At 36.3% G+C, this 17,959-nt stretch overlaps 1 protein-coding gene across 1 annotated transcript; it reads right to left on the reverse strand.

Annotated features, from left to right (window-relative positions):
* Positions 1 to 283: 283 nt before the first annotated feature.
* Positions 284 to 16,137, reverse strand: LOC113180183 (phospholipid scramblase 1-like). Its single transcript, XM_026385020.2, has 6 exons — positions 16,051 to 16,137; positions 14,685 to 14,727; positions 11,948 to 12,168; positions 10,637 to 10,798; positions 5,544 to 5,705; positions 284 to 340 (listed from the first exon to the last, which is right to left on the reverse strand). Exons 1-6 carry the CDS (start codon positions 16,102 to 16,104, stop codon positions 284 to 286), a joined length of 699 nt encoding a protein of 232 aa, XP_026240805.2. The 5' UTR covers positions 16,105 to 16,137.
* Between the last annotated feature and the right edge of the window lie 1,822 nt (positions 16,138 to 17,959).

The following is a 17,959-nucleotide window of genomic DNA, read 5'->3' on the forward strand; positions in this document are numbered from 1 at the left end:
GCACTCTACCACTGAGCCACAACTCCAACTCCCCCCAATGTTCTTTTCCCACATTCATTGTGAGCCTTCACACAGGTGTGTGTGAACGTTCATAAGACAGCTAGAGACAGAAAACAATCTCTAATTAAAGCAAAACCCTACAATGGAAGGTGTGGGCATTGCGGTTCATTTTATTCAGATGTGAGTGATTTCCACAGAGACGAAGAAGCCACCAGGTTTCCTATTAGATGATCTCTATCAATACGCAGCCTTCAAATTTTCTGAGGATACTTTCACAAATCCACTACCATATTCCTATTTTTGGTCTCTGTAATCCAGTATTTTCAAAAAACATGAAGTCCTAGAAAAAAAAGAAAAATTCAGTTGTGAATTTTCTTTGGTAAAGCAGGGGATGGATTCTCAGAGGCAGAAAAATGAAGGAACTGGTCACACACAGTGAAACATCTGCTGAGCAAGAAAAATGCAGTGTAGAGTAGATCTAGGAAAGACTGCAGCCATGCAAGCTCTGAGGTCAGCTCCCCACTTAGTAGCAATTTAATCCCTTCTTTCCATCTATATCCTGATCTCTAAATGAATTTAGTCGATCCTCTGTTAATTTCCATGAATGTCATTTTTTTCTCATCCCCCTTGAAATCCTCCTATTTAAATCTTTCTCCCTTAATGTTTTTTAGTCCTTCTCTAGTAATATGACTTTTCTCATGACAAGAGTTGTATGTATAACAAATTAAGAACACAATCCCATTTACAATTGTGTATAAAAAAATAAACTACTTAGGTGTTACCAAGGATGTAAGAGATCTGTATGGTGAAAACTATAAGGTATTGATGAAAGAAATTGAAGATGACACAAATAAGCAGAAACCTATACTGCAAGCATGGATTAGAGAAATCAATATCACTAAGATTTTATACAACACAGCATAAAATATAGGTTCAGTGTGATACCTATCAAAAACCCAATATAATTTTTCAAAAAATAGAAAAAACAATTCTAATATTTGTATGAAACCACAAAAGAACCTGAATAAGTCATGCGATCTTGAGTAAAAAACACAAATCTGAGGACCTCTTGCCCTGGTCTCAAAACATGTTAAAAAACTACAGCAATTCAAACAGTTTGGTTCTCATACAGGCATACTAACTAATGGAACAGGACAGAAAACCCAGAAAGAAAGAAACCCATTTTTTAATGATCAATTGATATTTGACAAAGATATCAAAAATACACAATGGGGAAAAGTCAGTGCCATCAATAAATGGTGTGTTATAGTCAACTTTTTGTGGCTGTGACTAAAAGACCAGAGAGGAACAATTTTAGAGGAGCAAAATTTCATTTTGGGGCTCACAATTTCAGAGGGCTCACTCCAAAGACAGCAGTTTCCATTTCTTGGGCCTCAAGGTGAGGCTGACCATGATGGAGGAAGAGTGTACAGAGGAAGCTGCTCACAGGATGATCAGAAAGCAGAGAGTGATTCCACTAGCAAGATACAAAATTTATACCCCCAAAGGCAGGCCCACCCAAGGGATCGACCTCCTCTAGCCACACCCTACCCACCTTCAGTTACTACTCAGTTAATCCTCACCAAGGGATTAATTCACTGATTGGGTTAAGGCTCTCATAATCCAATCATTCATCTCTAAACTTTCTTTCGTTGTCTTACATATGAGCTTAGAGGGAGTCCACATCTAAACCACAACATGGTGCTAGGAAACTGGATAGCCACATGCAAAATAACGAAACCAGGTCATTAGCCAAATAGCCATTTCAAATAGCCAATGAAAAATGAATTAAAGGCTTAAATGTAAGACCTGAAACTATAAACTACAAGAAGAAAATTTAAGAGGGGAGATTCATAACATTGATCTGGAAAATTATTTCCTGGATATGATTCCAAAAGCACAGGCATCGAATGGAAAAGTCAATAAATGTGATTTCATCCATTCAATGAACTCCTGTATCACAAAGGGAACAACCAATGAGGCAAGAGATAACTTGTGGGTTGAGAGAAAATGCTTGAAATCATACATCTGAAAAGGGCTTAAGAACCACAATTGTGAGGATGGCCTTAGGCCTGAGCCTAAGCAACTCCACTTTAAAAACTCCAGTTTGAAACCTGCAGTCTCACCAGATACATCCAACAGATCCCTCCAGTATGGCCTCAAACAAGTTACTTCCCCTCACCCTGATAAACAGAGTGAAGCCCCTGGCAGGCTGTCCTCGCCTGATAGGAGGAAAAGGCGAGAAGATCAGAGTGGAGACCACCAGACCAGGTGTTTCTGACCCCAGGGTAAATGATGTCATGGAGAAATCCAGTGGTAGCTGGTAATGATTGAAAAGAGGAGTCAAAAGCCCCAAAATTTAGTATAGAGTTGATGAACAGGGATTCAGCCAGCCAAAACAAGGATGCACTCCAGGTGGAGATCCTGATGAGGATCTGAACTGACATCCCATCACTTGTCATCAGTTTCCTGATCCTCTGCACGATCCTCACGGCTCTCAAACTCTACCGTCTCATCTGAACCTTGATGAGAGCCGCAACTTCTCTGTATGACCCTCTCCTCAACCGGTGGTCCATTCCATGCCAGGAAAAGCCTGCCTTGGTTCTGGACCTGATCACTGCAGTCTGAGTGAGTGTGCATCTGCTGGACTTAAAGCCTAAGGCTTAAGACCTTTGATCTGACATTTGAACTTAGCATGCAGAGGGAATGTCTGTCATGAGCCTGTCATAATTAAGTGTGTTTGCAGTGCTTAGAATTAATCTAGAATTTTTTTCAGTAAATTAATTAATCTATATTGTTTGCTATGAGTGGATTATGTCTATTGCAGTGCCTAATATTAAGGACCGTTGTTTTCTTGATTAAGAACCTATAGAGTAAAATTGTATTGAGTAATTTGAATGAATAAAGCATGAAAGGGGCAGAAGTGCATGGACATTCTTTATTTCTCCCCTTGAGTGCATATGTAGCAATTTTTCCCCCTCATGACAACAATGTATAAAGAACTCTACTAAATAGCAAGAAAACACATACAATGATTAAAACTGCTGTGGATATATAAGTTGGTGGTAGAATGCTTACTTATCATGCAGAGGTTTTAGGTTGGATCCCCAGCACCACACACACACCCAAAAAACAGGCAAAGGATCATTTTTCAACAGAAGGCACAGGAAAGGTCAATGGATATATGCAAAAAAGGCTCAACATCCCTAACGATCAGAGAAATGCAAGTTAAAACCACAATGAGATATCACCTCACCCTTGTTAATATGGCTATTATCAAAAAGAAAAAAAATGTGTTCAAAAGGAATATTCCTTTTGGTAGGAATATTAATTAGTATAGTTGTTACGGAAAATAGCTCAAAAAACTCAAAAAGAATTAACATATGACCCATCCTACTTTTAGATGTTTATCCAAAAGAATAGCCAAAGATATCTGCCAAAGAAACATCTAGACTCCCATAGTAATTGCAGCATGATTCACAATAACAGAGATACAGACCCAACATAACTGTCCATCAAAAAATAGAGTCAGTTGTGGTGGCACACACTCATAATCCTAGCAGCTCAGGAGGCTGAGGCTGAAGGATCACAAATTGAAAGCCAGACTCAGTAACTTAGTGAGACCCTGTCTCAACATTAATAATAATAATAATAATAATAATAATAATAATAATAATAATAAAAGGCTGGGTTGTAGCTTAAGTTCCCCTAGGTAAAAATCATAGTAGGAAAAAATAATGGATAAATAAAATATGATTCACATTCAAAATGGATATACAGCCTTAACAAGGAAATTCTGTTGTGGGCAATATTAAACTTTGTGAAGTAAACCAGGGAAAGAAAGAAAATTCTCACAATCTCACTTATGTGTAGTATCTAAAAAAGCTGAAATTGCAGAAGTAGAGAATGGAATGGTGGTTCTCAGAAGTTGAGGCTAGGGAGGTGGACTGTGGAAACAGGAGATTCATCAAAGTTTCCAATTGTGTTTCACTTAGGAAGAATATATTTTAATGATCTACTGCACAACACTGAGACCACAGTTAGTAATAACATATTGCAAATTTCAAAATTGCTTAAATAATGAATTTTACATCTTCATACCCCAAGAGAATGACAGGAACTTGAGGATATATTCATTAGCTTGATTTAATCATTCCACATTGTATACTATATCAAAACCTCATAGCAAACCCTGTAAATATCACAATAATATTATTACTTAAAAATTGAACTAATATTTATTAACAGAAATATTACATATATGCTAAATTAGAGAGAATAGTATAATAAAATCCTAGTGACTCTTCACCTAGTTCAGTAATTATTAACATAACCATATTTGCTTAATTATTCAACTTCCTAGAATTCTCTGCTTTCACCCCCATTATTTAAAAGCAACTCTCCAATACTATTTAAAACGCATCCTCTGAAATACTTCAGTATGTGCCTCTAAAAGATATGGATTCAGTTTTGCTTTTACCTAACATAATGTCATTACTATATCTAAAAAATCAATCATTCCATTTTACCATCAAATAGCCAGTCAATATTCAAATTTCCCTGAAAAACACAAAAATGTTGTTACATTAGTTTGTTCAAATCAGTATTCAAACCTGGTCCACAAACTATAATTAGGTTGATGTTTCTCAAATTTCTGTATTTTTATTTTTAAATTTTCTTTGTTATTTATCTGTTGAAGAAATTAGATCCTTTTGCTGTATATCCTTAACTATTAGGTTTTTTCTGATTGCATCCCCAAATCAAATCAATGTTTAAGGTATTTATCTAGTGGTCCCAAACCTTGGTTGCACACTAGAGTCACCTGGGAGTTCTAAACAGAGTGAAGACCCTCCCATCTGCAGAGATTTATGCTTAATACATTTGGATACAATCTGGACATTGAAGTTTGAAAACTACCTGTGTTTTCTCCTGTGCATTAAAGTTGAAGATCATTGCTTGGTCCCGTTAACCTTGTAATTTGACTACACAGCAGAAGTTCTTGGGATGCTCTACAAACCTTTTTCTTCTGAGCTTCTGACTTAGTTGAATTGGGGTATGGCCTGGTTCTTTGTTTGTTTGTTTGTTTGTTTTAACTGAAGTACTATACTTCAGTAGTACATGATTTCATTTAATAAGGAATCAAGATAAAATCCCCATGTTTCACAGTTTTATTCCATGTAAGTCTTAACTCAAATTCCTCTCCTAAGCATCAACTTTATTATTATTATTATTATTATTATTATTATTATTATTATTACCCCCAAACCAGGACCTCTGCTGTATAGAAAGTTCTTTTCTTCTCAATGGAAAGTGCCAGGCCTTTTGGACAAAAACTAGGCATTTGTGAATCCAAAGTGTAAGCATTGAATAGAAATTCAGAGGTAGGTTAAGTGGGAACTCTTGCATAGAACCTGTTCCTTTAAGGTCATCTTAAAATGCACACTTCATTGAATCACTTCACAATGATACTGAAGCCAGCATTAGATAGGCAGTCATTATAGATAGAAACTACCTACAACCAGGATCAGAAAGGACAGACTCACAATGAGGAAGCAGGCCCCAAGCATCACAGCCTTCATTTTCACATCGAGGTCTAAAGGAAACTGGATCCCAAAGTTATCACTGTTTGTAAAAAGTTCTTTGATAAAACCAGCCCACTGCTTGGAAATCTTGCCAACCACAGTTCCTTTATGAAGAGATTTAACCTGAATTGCAAAGCAAAACAAACAAAAAATAAGTCTTAAGTCCAGTAAACTATTAACAAACCTACTTTCAAATCTGGAGTTAAATAAAACAATCTATATAATCCAGATTGTATAGAATATTGTAAATAGTCTATTAAAATTATGCACTACATGTAGCTACAAATATTGTATCCCTCACTACAATACAAATATTGTATCCCGCAATAGGCTCCTGTGCGTATTTATAGATACATGAAAAAATTGTTTCATCATACAGAAAAAGGATAATTATAGTTTTGCTGAAATCTAACATTTTGTCTTACTTAAGAAAATAATAAATCATTTGAATTGATCCACATCAAAGTTGAAGCAAAAATGTATAAAATTTTGAAATGTTTCTTTGATGAACATTCTAGAAGCTGTCAGAAAGGTACTGAGTAAAACATGTCTCTGATTTCTACTTTAGGAAGCACAGATAGTATACATAGTCTGAAAGTTTAAATATTTGGTAAGGATTTCTTCCCGTCCACTATTGGGAAACATACATTGCTAATAACCTAGGAAAGAAGACTGTCAGGTCGGTGGCGGTGACTTAGGAACAAAGCACCAATCAGCCTGTGAGCAGGAAAGAAACATCAATCAGGCACCAAAGGAACCGCCTGTCAATCAGCGGGATCTCCTAGCCAAACCTGGATCTCAGCCAGTTCCCCTGACCAACTCTAAAAATCCCTTTTCCTGTCCCAAGCCCTTCCCTTCCTGCCGTAAGCCCCATAAAATTCTAGTCCAGTTTCTCATCAGACCCTCCTCCTGTCCACTCTGTGGGTCTGATCGAGTTCCACCTGGTAGTGAGTCTCAATAAAGCCTCGTTCATTGGCCTTTTTAAACCTGCCTCCTGTTGGTTGCCACCTGTTGCCTGACCTCACAGCAGTGACCTATAAGCACCTTGATGAGCGCAGTCCATCAGGTCAAGGGTGGGACAGACAGTTTAATAGGTGGGGTTGGTGAACAAGAAAAAGGAAAGGAGTATGAATCAAAGACCCCAATGTGAAATTTTTCTATTTTGGTAAAAGGAAGAATTGTAAAAAATATGACTGAGTAAAGCTGAGGATCTTCATGTAGAGTGGACTCACGTGTGCACAGACACAGGTACTCATCCAGGTGGATAGTGAGGATGCACGTTGCCAGCGTTCACCAAGCTTCCTCCATGGGAAGTTTCACCTACCCCAGGAAAGTGTGTCCTTTAATAATCTGAACCAAGCACCCCTTATGCTAGAAGCATCCACTGAAGCCCTTGCCTCTGGCTGGGACCAGCTAAATACCAATGGAGAAATTAAAACCACTTGATTTGTTTTATCTGCATCTGTTGGAATGGGTTCTTAACAGCCTGGAATACACTTTTAATATGAAACTCGGATTACTGTTCACCAAATATTTATTTAATTTTCCCTCTGCAGCATCTCAGTGCTCCTTGACCACGAAGATTTGCCTTCTCATTTGTTTGAATAAGCACTGTTCACAGATGTGACGTGAGCCGGGACCTAAAAATGTGGCTAAGTGATTTCACTCTGGGTATCAGGTAAAGAGCCACGAGCAAAACTGGATCCAGATGACAACTGCTTTTACAAATCCAGAGTGAACATTCCTGGATCGGACTTGAGGCCACCTGAAACTGGTCCATCTCTCTGAGACCTGGTATATCCTCAGAAACACAGCTGACCTGCAGACCCATAGCATGTAACAATGTATTTTGTAACTTCTGAGTTTTAGGGGTTACTTGTTATGCAACACTAGTGAGGCATAATGGACTCAGGAGATCTCATCTTGCATAACTTGGTGTCTTCTCCTTTGGTAGCTGTCATCTGATTATTTAAAGCAACTCATGAAAAACTTTCCATTTTATTATCTAAATTTAGTTTAATTTTTGAAACATTTTTATAAATGAAAACAATCCAGAAGATAGCTTATTTACCAGACCCTGTCAACCAACTACTAAACGTAATGATCTATTTCCCCATTTTGATACTTACAGCAAAAAAAAAAAATTGAAAATTTTACTAAAATTTGTGCAAGTAGGAAATATCACTTTTAGGGAGGATAAGAACACAAATAACTGAAAAATAATAGATGGTATTTTGCTAAATTCTAAAGAACATTTAAAAACCCTAAATTCTCCTATACATAGTCTTTCGACCTCTGGAAATAAGTTGGTGCTTGTGCTGCCAAAGAAAAGGTGTCCAGTTTTTGTCCCTGCTTCCTAACACACAGGGCTACTATAACCCTGTAACTTCCTCAATAATAAGGATGATAGGCAAAATCTTGTTTCATTTAGTGTTGGTCCCAGATACCTGGCACACAGCTTCAAAATCCAGGACTCTACTGAGTGAAGACTTTTGTACATTAATGAGATGGGTATTGGGGGTAGATCCCCAACAGCTTCACTTTAGCATGGAGGTTGGACATCAGAAAGATCTAGTGATGACTGGAGTGTTGGATTTCAGTCTCACACTGAATTCCAGTGGTGAGACAGGGGCTGGGGTCTGAGTTACCCACCAGTAGAGAATGGATTAGTCTATCATGGATACTCAGAGTCTCTCCAGGGTGGTGAACACCTCCATGTTCTACCCCTGCTCCAAGGGCTGGGTGCCCTGAACCCTTGCTCCACTCAGCTCTTCTGGCTATTCATCTCCATTCTTTACAATAATAGCCTTTGAAATAAACTGTTAGCACAAGTGAAGGGGCTCCTGGATCTTATGAGCAGTTTTAGCAAATTTTCAAAACTGTAAAGGGAGCTGTGGAAATCCCATGTTATCAGCAGCTGGTCAGAAGAGCAGGAAATTTTGGATTTGTGATTAGTGTCTGAAATCAGGCTGTCTTTTGAGATTGAGACCTTAGCCTGTAGGGTCTGTGCTAATGTCAGATAGTTAACATCATTATTAAACTGAGTTGTAGGACACCCAGTTGGTATCTGGAGAATTGGAGAATGTTGTTGTGGGGAGAAAATGCACATTTGATATCAAAAGTGCAAATAAAAAAGAACAGTGTAGCTGGACGAATTGGCACACAACTATAATCCCAGCAGCTCGGGAGGCTGAGGCAGGAGGATCGCGAGTTCAGAGCCAGTCTTAGCAAAAGTGAGGCACTAAGCAACTCCGTAAGACCCTGTCTCTAAATAAAATACAAAATAGGGCTGGGTATGTGGCTTAGTGGTCAAGTGCCCCTGAGTTCAATCCCTGGTACCAAAATAAACAAAAACAAAAAGAGCAGTGTATTATGTAGTACTAAACTTGTAAATCCATCAACTTAATACCAATAACAGATAAAGATATTTAAAAAAGAATACCAAAGACATAATGTGAACATCACTATTCGTAAAGAACAGTGGAACAGAGAGCCAAGGTATGTATCAGAAGAATGTTCTACAATATAGCCTAAAATACTAGAATATCTTTGCAATTAAAAACATCTGATCATAGGAATGGTTGTTTAAAAAGCGATTTCTAAGTTACTAATTTGGTATTTGTATATAATATTTGATATATGCATAGCATGTAGAGGGTTTTCAATTATGGGGTGATGTAATTCTCTTAAAAACCTTGCAAGACATGTAGTATTATACCCAACTTTTATATTTAAAAAAATGAGGTGAACAAATGTTAGGTAATTTGTTTTAGGTCACCCAGGCAAGAATTTGTGGACATGTGTTTCAAATTCAGATAGTCTATCACAGAGTCTGAACTCTTGACCATAATATTCTACCTTTTTGAAAATTGAGTAGTAAATCCCAATAAGAGTCTAGGTCTGGGATCAGTGAGCAATGGTTCATGAGCTAAATCTAGCTGTCACTCTATTTTTGTGAATGAAATTCTGTCAGGAGCCAACTCTCCAATTCTACATTCTCTGTACCTACATTCTTGTTAACAATTATTACCATGTCGTCCATAAACTCCAAGTACTTTCTGTGTGGGTCATTTTCAAAACACAAAAAAGCTTGCTAATTCGTCTAGGTGAAATAGGAATGAAAAAATACTATGAAACACTATAGCAAAGAATTAGAATTATAAAACATTTACCAGTATTTCCATTATTACCATTATATTCATCTTTGCTATTGAAAATAGCATGGCAGAAAAGGAGGTATTCAGCATGTATACATTAGAAGAGCTCCCAATCCCATTTATATTGCTATTCCATATATAGAAAAAGCAAGTAAACAAAAGAGAAACACCTCCTACACACTAGAATGCAAACATGTGACTGAATGAAAAGTAAAAACACAAAGATTTTTCTCAATGTTAGCAATAAACATCTAAAATATAAATATTCCTCTTTAACATCAAAAAATACCGATAAGCTACTTAGGAATAAATTTAACAAAAAAGGCTCACATTTTCTATATATATATAAACTTATGTGGTCTTATAAAGAATCCAAAACAAGACATGGATAAATAACAGTCGTAACATTTCTGGCATGTGAAAGCCTTAGCATCATAAAAATGTCAATTAAAAAATAGCCAATGAATTTAACACACTACCAGTTGGATTCTGACTTTGAAAACTGAATGAAATGACCTAATTGTTCACATGAAACGAAGTATGTGGTAATCCTATGAAACTGTGATATAGATAAAGTACAGATCATGGAGTTGTCAAGATTGGCATTCCATTTAAAATGGATAATATACAGTGTCACCTCACAGAAAGAATGTTTAAGTGTTAGATACTTGGCTTATTTTTTTTAACATGACTTTGCTTCTCTTTTCTTCACTTAGCATAATCAATACTGACCTTTAACTGGATCAATAAATGTCTCTCGAGCCCAGAGTAAATATAGGAGCACAGTTTCTTTCTCTTGAAATATCTGTACACAAATACTTATTTAAGATATTTGTTCCATCTTGTGAAAAAATAGATTCTTTTTATATTAGGAAAGCAAACCATCGCATCTGTTACCTCAAAATCAATGCTGGTGCTGCAGTTACACACCATAATTGGACCAATAACTTTCAGTACTTCCTTTCTGTTCTCATTTTGAACACTGAACTTGGGAAAACATGGGTGCCAGGTCTGAGAAACATAACCTATAGGTACACCAGGAGGAGCTTGAACTTCTATCTACAAAAGCAAAAGGACATTTGTGAATATAATTATCACTGTCATAATGTCTACTAGTAGCTTTCATTTACTGAGCACTTTTTCAATGTCAGATATTGTTCCAATGCCCAACACATCCTCACTAGGTCAGTACTATTCCTTTCCATCCTTTATAGTGGACCTGACTAAAGAAGGCAGGGGTAAATAAACTTGCACCAGATTCTTCGGTTTACGGAAGAGATGAGCATAAATTCAGGCAGACTGCACAGATAGTGTTCTAAAGCATTGATCTCCACTTACATGGTTTTCAAGTTCCCTACTTCCAAAGACTGTCTAAATTGTTAAGGAACTGTTTTCTTAAACTCCTTTAAAACCACTGGCTTATATATATGGACAGATCTCTGCTCAATGGTGCAATTTTCAAATATGAGTATTTGTGCTACTATAAAAAAAAAGAATCCAGCCACTGGAATTTTGACTTATTCATTAGCTGGGTGAGCATGACGGTGCCTCACTGTGCTCACCTGGAATGACCTTTTGAAAAGTTCAAGGTAACAGGATGCATGTTAATGCACTATTCAACTGCACAGCATTTCCCATCCAACTCTTTTGAGGCCAAAATTTGTACTAAATTATTCCTATCCCAAAATATGTGGAAAGCAAAGTAATTAATGAATAATGAATGATAGGAATCACTTGATGGGAATAATTCAGCTATCCTCTCAAAGTAAGTACAGGGTTAAGACCTCGAATAACTGTTTGACTGAGTTTTCTCTGTGTCCTGGTTTCTCAGCAATCTGTATAGGATGACTGAGTTGCAGACCCATGGGATCCCACACATTTCTTCTTCCATGTGCTCTTAGAATGGTATTCTACGATATTCTCAAAGGTGTAACTCCATCAATTTTGATCATGCCTATCATAGTCATTGGGTATAAGGTATAAAGAATTCTCTCATCTCTGAGCTATTGATCAACCCTATGGGGAAAACTATTTAGGGACAGAAGACTATTGGTTACATGCCTTCCTTCCTATGCAATTGACTAAATACTAACTCTATAGCTCATGGTCACTTTGCCTCTAGATCTCATTTGGTTATGCAAGTTCCATGAAAGGGTGAAAATTCTTAATGAACTACTTCACAGACTTTTCTAATAATTGCTCACAGACCTTTTGCAGGCAGCAGGGGAAGAAACAGCTATTACATCGTAGTGGTCTCTTCAGAATTATGATTTCTTGACCTGAAAGAGTAAGGATCTTTATGGTAAAAGGCCTATTATACCCACAGAAATTGCGAGTGCAGCAATCGTTATCTTCCACGGCAAAGTAGATTGTCTGTTTCAGTCTGTCCTTTATTTCATATCTGTTATTAGTTTCGAAACCTGTGATGGCTAAAGACAAAAAAAGAAGAAATCACAGTCACCAGTATGTTAAAAATGTTGAATATGTCTTAAGACGTTGTAATATCTAGCTGGATCAGTGGTGAATGCTATTCTAAGTAGAAGAGGAAAGATGAAAAGGGGATATTGTTCAGAGATGATCAGAGTGAGAAAAAATGCAAAGGGGAAGGGTGAGAAGAGATATTAATGTACAAAGATTTGAATCATTATGAGAAATATGGAAAAGAAAACAAGTCACTCTCCTGGTATCGCTCTACAGGTGGGTACAGTGGCACTGGCTACATAGATAAAATGTTCACGTAGTGGTAGTTTTCACATGTTAGGGAGGGTCTCTAGGATGTTTTCTGTATCCATATTCTATGAAATACTACATCAAAACAATGGGTTGGAGATTTATTTAATAAACCATATTTGTATCTTATTTTTTGCCTTTGTGTTTGAGCAATGTGGCAATGGGTGGGGATTGCTCTCAATGGACCCCATGTCAAAAGGGAGAGAGTGAAAGTGGAAGGTGAATTAGACCATCACATGGGGCCCACAGCACCCTGGTTCAGCTCAGCAGGATGTGTCGAGAAGTGAGAAGTGAGAGATGGGTATTAGGCAGGAGGAAAGGGACAGGACCAGGCTAGGGAACTAGGGCTTCAACTCGAAATATCTAGATGGTGGGCATCCCAGGGTGAACACAGCACCTCATGTAGCTTATCGTTTCATGAGGGAAAGGGAGGAGTGACGGATGCTGACACCAAAACATCACCTTACCAAAGAAATCTCCCCACAGATCCACATGGTGGAAACCTTACGTGCAACCAGAGGGACCCTGAACAGTTGAATTTGTCCTTCACAAGTCCTATCACTGTAGCCTCTCTCAAGGAATTTGAGGGGACTCAAACTGGCCTAGTCTTGGCCTTTAAAGGACTATCTTTAGTCACAACATCTGCCACAAGCTGAGGTTTTTGAAAAAGCTTAAAAACTAATTTTAAAAATTAAATTTATTTCTGAGAGGGCATCTATTAACCAACTTGTGGCTTGATGACGTAGCTTAATCTCAAAACTTTTATACTTGTGTCTGCAAAATGAGATCAACAGTCTTTCAAAATCTCAAGTTTCCTTTCAGTTACATGGGAAAAAAATGAAATCAAAAGCATCCACAGTTATATTGTTAGCATCTATTAAGTATTCAGTTAGGCGAAGGTTTAAGTGCTTGTCATAATTTCAGATGCCAAAAATAAACTAGTACATTTCATTTTACTCACAACAGATGAATTTAAAGATATCTCTTTTTAAAATTAAGAATTAAAAACTAGTGAATCTGTCACTATATATTCTACATTAAAGACATATACTGAAATATACATAAAGCTTATATATCTAAAAAATAGAAATGGAATACTATATAATATATAGTGACTGGCCTTTTGGATTTTATAATCCATAGAATAGAATTTTTTTTAATTCAGAATACAAATTATTTAAAAAGTTGTTGCTCTCTAAAGAAAAAAAAGTTATTTTAAAGAATGGAAACCACACCAAAACATTATAAATATCTAATAATTTATAAGCAATTTAAACGTGAAAGATGACAATTGTGCATTTTAACAAAATTGATTACTCTGATAATACAGTTCATGTTCTAATGTCTACCAGGGGAATACAACTTTCTACCAGTGGAAAAGGTGAATATGGGTCTCTAACAAACCACCAGAGTTTCTATTATGCCTCGATATCTGCAAGGAGGATGCCATCATTCATACATCTACCTGGGCCTCTTTCCTTGGCAAACATCCTGAAGTATTTTTGGCTTTGTGGGTTTATTCCTGAACCTGGGAGCCCTGGATACATTGGGCCCACACAGGAGCAGCAGCGCTCTTGCAGGAAGAAGCATCCAGACCCCGTGGTGAGCATCTGCCAACCCTGTACTGTCCCCATAATCCCCAGGGAACCCAGAGCCCATGGACCACACATTCCACAGGGTGCATTTCATCCCAGGAGAAACTGTGGGCATGAACAATAATTTTTCCCAAACATCCCCATTAGAATTCAGAAGATCACTCACTTTGGAAATGTACTAAAGCAGCTGAACTAATACATGTGATTATGTGCTATTCTGAAAGTGATCTCAAATAGGGAGAACAGAGCTGAGCTTGTAGAAACCAGTAAAATGATAAAAACTTTTAGAATGACTTGGAGAGAGAGAAAGAGAAGAGCAAAATTACGTCTTGAGAGTTTTCTTCTAGGTTAGTTTCTACATCATAAGGACAGATGTCAATAAAAATAACATTTACTATAACAACATGTATTATTGTAAATAAAACTTATTGTAAATTTTATTTGATTAGAAATGAATTGCTGATAACATTCGTGGTTTGCTTATTCTGAAGAGATATTTGCACATTAATACGTTTATCACCCTATGTCATCTAGAGTGCTGTATTTGTGGGAGTTCATATGGTTTCATCTGCTTAATATTCTGTCTTTCTAAAAATGTGAAGAATACAGTGAATACATACCTTCCAGAATTTCAACTTGCTGCTGAACCAGTAACTGATCTATCTATTAGAGTAAAAACAAAATTAAGAATTTCAAATGTTTCAGCCAACAAATCAATATTCATAATTCATTGTTTAGTACTACATGTTAACATTTATTCATATTAAATCTTTATTATAGTCTATATTACTTTTTAATGTAAAATTATAGTTAACATGTTTTAAATTGAAAATCTGTATTTGAAAGTATTCACTATTGATGAAGATAAATTTAAGTGAATTAAAGTTGACTTATTTTGGTATTTATAAAAATTAGAGCACAGTGCTCTTTTGAGATGAGGTGTATAAAATATGAACAATTTTTAATCCACTTAAAGAATTTTTCTGCAAGTTTCAAAAGTATTCTTTTAAGTATACTTTGATATCATCATTCGTGGTAAATAAGATTTCAACACTTTTTATGACCTTGATTTTTAAAAATATATACATTTCAGGGTATTTTGTGGAAAGATGTGAGTGGTTAAACACTACTTAAGTGCATTGTGAGAAAGTAAGCTAGTAGGAAAGAGATAATTCATTTACGCAAACATCAGTTTTTATCATGGAAATATCTATTTGTTTATAGATTAGACATATAGAACTTCATAGTTTATTTTACTTACCTTCATAGTGCTATTTTACTTTCTCACATTGCTAAGTAAGCTATCATGTAGTACTGCAAAATCCAACTTTTCTTTTTCCTTGTTGTTGATATTTATAATAAACATAATATTGATTTTAAAAAGTAATATTAATAATTATAAGAATATGATCATCATGTTACACATAAACACTCTTTTTGGTACCACTTACTGAAGCTGAACTCTTAAGACTTATAAAAAGTTTTTTTCATCTGTCAAGGAAATTATTCAGTGTTAATATTAAAGGGCATGGGATCCAGAATCAAGGTACCAGGATAAAAGAGCCAGCCCTGCTTCCTTAGGTTTTATACACTGAGCAAGCTGTATATTGTCTCTGGACCTCAGCTTTATCTTGTGTAAAACGGAATATTATAGCTTCTATACACCACACAGTATAAGGATTCAGTCAATACATGCATTATGCTTAGAACAAAGCCTAGAAAATAGTGCTAAACAAGTGTTTGCTTTTGATTTTAAGCATACATTATATGCAAGATAATAGAAAACTGGAGTGATCTATTAACCAAACATGATGTTACCATTTCCAAAGATAATTAATAAAAAGAAAATAATTGCTTTATCATTATAACTAATTATTTTATCATTGTAACTTTTATCATTAATCATTTTATCATTATAACTAATTTGGTAAGTAAACTGGAAGCACAGTTTTGTCTTTTGTGAGTATTTTATGTATTTGAAATTACCAGAATTAAATGTTCTAATCCAGGTGGGCAGTTCAGAGGTGGTGGCACAGGCATCGATAGTGTCCCTGCAGGTCCACCAAACTGTGAAAAGCTATATGGTGGGAGTGGAATCTCAGCCCAGGGTTCTGGGTAACCACTTGTGGTCCCAGGATAGGAATCCTCGGGCTCTGGGTTACCAGACTGTCCTAAAGTTTCTAAAATATGAAAAAGAGAAATAATTTGTAATTATGCAGAAAAAAATAGAATTACAAACCCTTTCAGAATTACCTAGCTATCTATAAATCAAACTCTGACTCAGAAATCCTATGTCTATGAAATTTAAAGTGTGATATTATTTTTCAGAGCTTTTTGCATAAAACTTGCTTGGTTTCACATCCTCCTCTATTTTGAGGGGGGTGGCTGTGAATAGAATTGGCCACAGCCTTCTCCTTCTGCTCTTAGATTTCCCTTTCCATCTTAGATGGAAAATATGCTTTCATACCTGAGTGTGCAAAAGAATATCAACAATGACCGAGAGTAACCTGCATAAAGATTCTGGTATGTCTTCATGAAAATCAGAGTTGTCATTGGGAAACCCAAAATAAAGGCAAGAGTCAGTATTTCTAAGAGCATCTTCACTTCAGTGTGGAAGGAGCCAGGGATGTTGCTATACACCTGAAACTACCCAGATAACAAGAATTGTCCAGTCCAAATATTATAGTGCTATCTATCATTGAGAAGACTCAGTATATAGAGAAAAGCATGGCATTCCTTTTAGTTGATTCCAAACACCTGTCTGGGTTAGTAGTTTGCCTGGGGTTTCAGTCTGCTGAGTATTCTTTCCTAAGTCATGTTCAATACTTTTTTAAAAAAATCAATTATAATATTTTGGTTAGAAATTTAAATTTTGCACTTTCAGTTATCTGGAAAAAAATATACTTTGAAAACAAAGAGGGCAAAAAGCTAGAGCAGCATTTCATGAGTATTTATGAAGCAGAATAGAGGAAGAAATTTGGTAAGTATGTTCTTTATGTTTCATGAAAATGTGTATTTGCAGTGCTGCTTCATTAGCTTATTTGCATAGTCCATAGATTAGCAACTCCTGAGGAATGGAATATCATTTCAGAAGACTGAGGTCCACAATATTACAGCACTGAGTCATGCAAAAATACCTAGAACAGAAAATAAATTTGAATGGAAAACTGAAAATGAATTTGCATATCACTAAAAAACAAGACTTCACAAACAAGTTAAACATATTAGCAACTTACAAATATCACTTTTGGATTTCATTCCTTTTTTTTTTTTTTTTTTTTGGTAGTGGAGATTGAACTCAGGAGCATTCAACCACTGAGCCACATCCCCAGGCCTTTTTGTATGTTATTTAGAGACAGGATCTCACTGAGTTGCTTAGCAAAGCCTAGCCTCCTGAGCACCATTCCCAGTTGGATTTTATTTCTTTTAAAATAAAAGAATATTTACAGATGATAAGTAATGTGACAGGATCCATTGAAGAATGAGGAAAAACTGTTATCAAGAAGGCAGCTGCTCTCTGGCTGCTGACAGTTATCTTTGGGTAGTAAGAAAATAAATTTTCAAAAACGTTTTCAGATTTACCTGATAGGAAAAAAGAACACATTGGGTTGGCAGCAGGGTAGGAGGCTGTTATTTTAGGCAGATAGAATTCCTGTTGTGACCCAAAAGATGACAAGGGAAAAGCTCTAGTGAGAACAGTTCCAAGAGGAAGGAAAAGAAAAATGCAAAAACTCCGACTTTGGGAATGAATGTGTCATGTTAGGAAAACAGAAACATCATCAAGAGAAGAATAGGATTGGCTGTCAGTAGAACAGTAGGAAACAGTTGTCTCTGGGCCCTTAGGAAGATCTAGTGTTTTCTTCCAAGTGTGATTGGCAGGCATTGGAGGATTCTG

The sequence above is a fragment of the Urocitellus parryii genome, chromosome 2 (genome assembly GCF_045843805.1).
Source record: "Urocitellus parryii isolate mUroPar1 chromosome 2, mUroPar1.hap1, whole genome shotgun sequence".
Classification (NCBI taxonomy): domain Eukaryota; kingdom Metazoa; phylum Chordata; class Mammalia; order Rodentia; family Sciuridae; genus Urocitellus; species Urocitellus parryii.

Coding starts and splice junctions, on each gene's coding strand:
- LOC113180183 (XM_026385020.2), bottom strand. CDS start 16,104: ATGCCTGTGCCACCACCTCTGAACTGCCCACCTGGATTAGAACATTTA. Junction 14,728..16,050: donor GATTAGAACATTTAATTCTG/GTAATTTCAAAT, acceptor TTACTCTAATAG/ATAGATCAGTTACTGGTTCA. Junction 341..5,543: donor TTGGGGCCTGCTTCCTCATT/GTGAGTCTGTCC, acceptor TTTTTTTTCTAG/GACTTCATGTTTTTTGAAAA.